Genomic DNA, 7,267 nt, shown 5'->3' on the forward strand with positions numbered 1-7,267 from the left:
CTGTCTTGGGGCAAGAGATGGTACTAGTAGCCCTGGTAGGTGCTGCTATACAGCATCATTTAGAAAAAAAAAATTCAATGAAAGCCTACCTAGGACGTTATCTTTAAACGTGTTTTACTCAAAACTTGAAAATGTCCACTTACATCCCTTTGCTTCTCACTGCCTCATATATGCTTTAATTTTTTACTGCATTTTAAGTGTTTTATGTTGGTATAAAAAAGCGTGTTTCGAAAAATGTAATTTTGTCGTTTATATCCTCAAAAGTTTATTTTTTCTCCACGCTTCAGATTCTTCAAAAAATAAACACGATAAAAAGCGGATGTATGTTACATTGTGCTTAAACTTTTTTTCTTTCACATCCAACTTGATTATTACCCTCCTTTAAATTAAAACTTCATCATTCAACGAGCAAGCAAACTCCCATAACCCAAATTCGTCTTACTTGTTTAAAAATTCAAGACGACCTCCTGGAACGTAAGTCCTATTCTCCCACATGCAAGCGCCACATGCGATGTTTACAAAAAAAATCAAGATGTTACGCGCTGTGAACGCACGAACACGAGTTTGCCACAAATGCAAAATCACCACGTTAATGCCCTTCCCATCAACACCATTCAAAACCGAAACACGCGAACCACCAGCTTTCCTCGAATTTTATCAGTCCTCAGATAGGGATCTCGAGGAAACAGGGACAATACGCGAAGCGCGTCATTTTTTCCTAGTCAACCAAAATCTATTAGAACGGCCATCTCGCTGAAGTTCAACGACCAAAATTCTACCGCTTCTGCTCTATTTCACCAAATGCAATGGACGATTAACTAACTCTACAGTCTGGGTTTTTGTTTACTTTTGCACCTCTTTCTCAGGTGTAGGGTCACTTTTGCGTAAATTTACGAGCTTTGCTGTACATCTCGCTGGATTTGGCCCCATTCGTTTGCGGCGATAATTGTCGATGAGTCGAGGAAAACACTGTACTCAGGCCCGACAAGAGGCCATGTCAGCCTAGTCGGAAACTAAGGGCACGGGCCTTGGGGGGAGGGGGGGGCGGTGACACTGACGCAAAAAAAAAAGAAAGGAAAGAAAGAAAGGGGGAGGGGGCTCCGAATAAGAGAAAACGTAATGACTAAGTAAAATTTACTTTTTTGGTATTTACTGTTGTGGCATTTAAAATAGAGTTAATTGTTTTCTAGTAAGCAATTTTGATGTTTTCTCTCCCCCCCCCCCCCTTTTCTTCTTCTTTTTTCTCCTTTCCCCCTTTTTTTCGTTTTTTGTGGGCGGGGGGGGGGGGGCGGGAGGAGCTCGGCGAAACAACTGACAAGGAGCCCGCCTTGGCCCTGACTGTTCTTGGGGACTAAATGAAAAGACTTTAGTTATTTTCACAACAGAAGGAGCGATAGACATAAACTAGAGGGACATGGTAAGGCTTTTGTTTTTAGTTAAGCACCTTTTTTTCTCCGATATTTTCATTAATTTTCAGTTTTTTTTCATCGTCTCGTACATTTTTCAAACACGCTTTTATTACCTTCACATGTTTGTATAAAGTAGCGTCACTACCAAGGGGGGAGGGGAGAGACCCACATTGAGTTTAAGAGCATATGAACAATGCAAAAACTTCTCTAAATAACTCTGAAATCTTACCCAATATGTATTAAATTTTATTAAATCAACCGCCGCTGACCATGTCAGAGAAGTCTGACTGCGATGGGGAGGTCCCGAGTTCGAATCCCGGCTCGGGCATGGATGTAATTTCTCTCTCCTGTCCTTGTCCTTCCTTTGTGTGGATGTGTTGTTATGCTGTGAATGGTTGCCTATACCCTATAAAATCCTTATGGCATGTGTGTACTGTTGATGCCGGACGTCACACCAAATTACAGTATAGTTGGAAATGTGAAGAAGCGCACCCCACATTGCAGCCCAGCTGGCGCAAGACAACAGTATTTAATCTATCAATTTTCAACGAAAATTGAGCCCAATTTGCTGAAAGGCGTGCGTCTAAGCAAATTTTAATGAAATGCGATCGTAATCTCAACTTTCTTTCCACTACATAAATTCAAATGATTTGTTTCTGATGATTGTACACTGTTAAAAATTTTCCGGAAAATTTACGGTAATTGTTACTGGCATCCATGTTGCCAGTAACTATTACCGTAAAAATCAAATGTTACTGTAAAATTTTACGGTTTCCTTGGTAGGCCGCAGCAACCAATTGGCGCTGGGATCGCTTATTTCTCCGGTAAAAATTATCGTAAAAATCGGCGATGCGTTAGCCCGCCATTTTACAGTAACAATTACCAGAAAATCTTCCTGAATTTTTAACAGTGTACGAACTTCATGCTTACTTAAAACATTTTTTTCTGTGTGTGGGTGGGGTTGGGCATCATAATTTATCAGCCCGGGTGACAGCCGTGCTAAGAATGCTACTGATGAATGTAACATTTGTGTGCAGTGGAATCTTTCAATTAAATTTTCCCCCACTGCCTAAGCTCGGATTCCTTTGGAATTCAATATTCTATTATCAGATTGATGATTAGCTCTCAATTTACATTTTCGTATGTTATACATCCTCATGTATATAATAGCCAATGATCGAGTGACGCTGACGTCATCAACAATGAAACTCGCGACACGACATAATCATTTGATAATATGTTTTGGTAATGTTTAACATGCAGGGAAATTCTTTATTTTGACAAGGCTGAACTGGATCCGGTAACTGAACTGTTTTATTGGTAAGACTGTGTCATTTCAGGGAAATGAAGAAACGAAAATGGGGTCAATAATGAACGCAACCTACTGGAGTTTAGGGTTAATCCACGGGAGTGAGAGTTACAATTTCAACTATCAAAATATCACCAAACAGGCAATGGCTTCGTTCAAATGTAGAAGCCATTTTCACCCGTCATACCTCGACGGGCGATTTTCTAGTCATCACATAATTAGCGATGACATACTTGAGGCAACTAATATCAGGCTCCTGACGCATTTTTTTTTTTTTCATCACATTAGAGTTAATTGTTTGGTCAAGTATTTTATTCCTATTAATTCAACTCATTAAAAAAGTCAAATTATACTTAGTTGTGGAACATCTTTTTGTTGCTGAACGTACTTTATATTCAAAGATTATTTCTTACTTTTCAGTTTTTTAAAAACATCTTTTAAACAAAAAGTATTTTATTTTAAACAATTTCAGGGACAATACATTGAAGAATTCAAAGTTTGATAGTTTAAAATATATCTTTATGTATAAAGTTTTTTTTTTTTTTTTTTTTTTCATGCTGATAAAAAAATACTTTTTCCATTTATGATAGTGTTCTTTTTTTATTCAATCTGTTTGTATTTGTTTTGAAAGTCAATTTCAGTACCTCTAAGTATATCTTACAACGCAAATTTTAAAGAAATTTAAATTAATATGAGTCTTAGATTGCATGGGTCAGAACTAATTAAAACTGGCATTTGTTCAAAATTAATAAAAAGAATAAGCAGTATTTTAAGCTGGACCAATAACGGTTATTTGAATTATTTGAAATGTTTCTACACTAGAGGATGAAGTAAAGATTTTGTCTGGAGAAAAATTTCCTATTCATAGCATTTTTCAACACTAGAAACAATCATACATAGCATCAATGAGGATGTTATTTCGAGCATCTTTATTGGACACTAGCGGTACCCGCACGGCTTTGCCCGTAGTAGAAAATGAAAAGGTCATTTGGTTCGCCTGCATATTTACAAATAATGGATGAAGAATTTCGCTCCAGTATGCTATGTTTATTTGCTCGTCCATGTTATGGTAATTCGCTCGTCCATGTTATGGTAATGTGCTCGATAAAATGTTCTTAAAATTGGAATAGAAAAAGAACAAAATCGAATTTTCAAAAAATCGCTTCGAGATGCTCACCCCTATGCTACGAACTAGTTCTGTGCCTAAATTCATGAAAATCGGCCGAACGGTCTATGTACTATTCGCGTAACAGAGATCCAGACATCCAGAGATCCAGAAACACGGACTTTCAGCTTTATTATTAGTAAAGATAAAGATACTAAATTTACGAAAGCGTGTGTTACGAGAGCTTGTACATTTTTAGAAATTCAAAAAGGAACTTTACTTTTAACATATGATCTAGTTTCTGAGTAATATTTCTAGTTTAGAATTATGTGCTGTTTTTATGGTCTTGAATAAAATATACATCCTACTTGATAGCTTCCTCCTCGATAGAGATTTCCCGGTAGTGGGATTTCTTCAAGCAAGACATCCAGTGGTCCATTGCATAATTTTTAAATTTCCTTGGTTTTTATTTATATTTATTTTTTGATAACATATATATTTCAGTTGGCAACTCTAATGTTGTCATTCATCATTGGAACGATTTGAAATTCAAAGACAGGGGGATTTCAACAGAATAGTGAGACAAGTCATATTGCAACGAAAGCCATCAATTTGTTAAGATAATGTTTTTCTGGTCCTTAATACTGACCTTAATTGATGGCATAAATTGAAATCAAGTTGAATTTTTCTCTGCAGTTTTGTGTAGAATATTTTTTTCTACCTTAGAAGTTGAGATATGTCATCAAAACCCAAATGTTCAACACAAAATACTGTCTTAATCATGCTAAAAATACGTTTCAAACCCAAAAGTTCGATTCAAAATTTAAAAAACTTTAACTTATCTGGAAGTGAAAGAAGTTGAATTTAATAATCGCAAAACCATTCTGTACCATCCATATTCGATATTAATTATTTTTAATTTGTAAATTTAATTTAATAAATTGCACTTGTTGACTCGATGATTGTTTAAAACTTATATAAACTCACGCAGCTAAATTCTCTGCGAAAAATGAGACAAAAGGGTAACCCCGACATGGATTCAGCGATTACAACGAAGTTATTTTTGAGTGAGAAAACTAGTCCTAAATAAAACAAATGGCAATATCAAGATTAAATAGCGAGTACTAAAATAGTTAACTTGCAAATCAAATACAACTGATCCGCTGACTCTTTATTAAAAACACGTGAAATATTTGTTAGAATTAAAGTAAAAACAAGATTTTTTTTTTTGCTATTTAATTATTTTTTACAATTTATTTTTTAAAAAACGGTTATGTAAATCGTACAAAACTGTATTCAGAAGTGAAATTCACTTTAGATGCAACATTTGAAAACAGTTAAGACCATAATAGAAACCAATTCCATTTTTTTAAAAAACTTAACTTGTTATGGATAAGATGGGAGGAAAAGAAAATATATTTGTATTATTTTGATTTTTCAATCTTTAGAATGTTTGACATTTTTAGTTTTAAAAAAGCAAGACATTCAGATGCAATATTTAAAAAATTCAAATTGCTTTCTTTTTTCCTATTTGACCCAATGTTAAATTTTTATTGAAGATACAAAGCGTGAAAAATGTTTGACGCTCATTTTCGATTTTCAATGCGTGAAATACGCTTGTAGGGGGTGTTACAAAATCTCTGTTTGCAGTTTATTATCATTTTTTTAGTTCAGAGTTCAATCTTTTTTTTTTTTTTTTTGTTATTTTTATGTATTTTAAGTATTTCACCTTTTTCAAACTTTACCCATTTATTTATTGTACAATATATTTATTTTTTAGAATTTTCATATTTTCTTAAACATTTTTTTAACTTCACTCATTTACTTATTTTACAGTTCATTTATTTTTTAGAATTTTCAATTTTTTTTTTCCAAGTATTTTAGTATAACTTTATTCATTTTTTTACAATGTATTTTTATTTTACAATTCTTATAACTTTCAAACTTCCCTCATTTATCTATCGTACAATTCAGTCAAATTTTAGAATTTTCTGATTTTCAAATATTTTAACTTTTCTAACTTATATCATTTTTTGCAATGTATTTATTTTTTTACAATTTTACAGCCTAAAATATTTTAGTGTGTATTACAAACTTCATTCATTTTTCTTAAACAATGAATTCATTTTTTAAAATTTTTGTGACTTTCAAATATTCATTTTTAAACTTCAATCATTTTTTTTTTTTACAATTTAATAAAATTTTAGACTTTTGTGATTCGAAAATATTTTAAATTTCTAACTTCGTTCATTTTTTTACAATGCATTAATCTTTTGCAATTTTTACAACTTTCAAATATTCTAATTTCTCAAAACTTCACTCACCGGAACAGGATAGTTGTTCGCATCAGCCGCTGCTTCACCTCGAGGTAGGTCTGTAGCAGGTGGGGCGGACAGAACCCCAGCAACGAGGGACAGAGCAAAAACCGAAAGCAACATGGTCTTCTACTACCCTTTTGCAAAACCCCGAAAACTTAAAAAAAAAAAGCGCTTAAAACTCAGAACAGAGCGCTGAAAGAGAGTGGCCCGTTATATATATCCCCTCTCCAGCCAATGGCGAGGAGGCTGGCGTATGCAGGCCAATGATTTTGACAATTTTCCCCTCATTACGAGGAGCGCGGAGTCGCGCATAAATCAGGTGGCTTTTTGGGACCACATCGGGAGTGTTGGCCAACATCGTCTGCCTACGTGTTCTCCTCCGTCTGGAGAGAAAGCGAGGGAATTTTCGTTCCAAATTTTAAGTATTCGAAACCTGCTCGCACGTGCAGGGATGCCTGGTATGAGGATGGGCAGACGATAAGATGTGGCGTCGGAGCGGCATATTAATACTGTTTTCGGGTTCGGGCCTTATTTAGAAAAAACTGTGTTCGAATTTCGCAAAAAAATTTCGATTTGGTCAGTTTCTGTATCGCTGGTTTTATCACCTCGTTGCTCTGGTTCATTTCTGAGGCATCTTTAACCCTTTAAAGACCGTGCGATACATGTGTTTTCTAAGTTCATAATTTATGGAGCAATCTTATTATCTTCACTTGACAAAAGTTGATGTTGCTCTGATTTTTCAGATCACCATGTTTGTTTTTAATATTTATTTTTAATATTTATTTAGAGAGCGAAATTTTCATCCGCATAGTTACAAATCGTCTGCGGTTTGATTTTATTCATTTTTTTTTTCGGGGCTTATAACTCAGTCAGACGTTATATTAATTTTTTATTTTATTTATTTATTTATTTTATTTATTTATTTTTTTATTTTATTTATTTATTTATTTATTTTATTTATTTTTTTATTTTATTTTATTTACTTATTTATTTTGTGTAAAATTACGTTTTTCAAGGGAAAAAAAACACCTTTAGTGGAGAGTGTTGTACCTTGGGACACTTTTCATATTTTAATTTTTAACGTCAATTATTTTAACCAAATTTAAAATCTAAGAGTCACATTAAA

The 7,267-nt window shown here is 33.9% G+C and overlaps 1 protein-coding gene across 1 annotated transcript in view; it reads right to left on the bottom strand.

Annotated features, from left to right (window-relative positions):
* Positions 1 to 6,358, bottom strand: part of LOC129224594 (uncharacterized) — a 41,885-nt gene extending 35,527 nt beyond the window's left edge. Inside the window, exon 1 of the mRNA XM_054859078.1 lies at positions 6,148 to 6,358. Within this exon, the coding sequence (XP_054715053.1) occupies positions 6,148 to 6,261 (114 nt within the window). The 5' untranslated portion in view covers positions 6,262 to 6,358. The remainder of the gene's footprint in view (positions 1 to 6,147) is intronic.
* Positions 6,359 to 7,267: the final 909 nt, after the last annotated feature.

Source organism: Uloborus diversus, chromosome 6 (genome assembly GCF_026930045.1).
Source record: "Uloborus diversus isolate 005 chromosome 6, Udiv.v.3.1, whole genome shotgun sequence".
Taxonomy (NCBI): Eukaryota; Metazoa; Arthropoda; class Arachnida; order Araneae; family Uloboridae; genus Uloborus; species Uloborus diversus.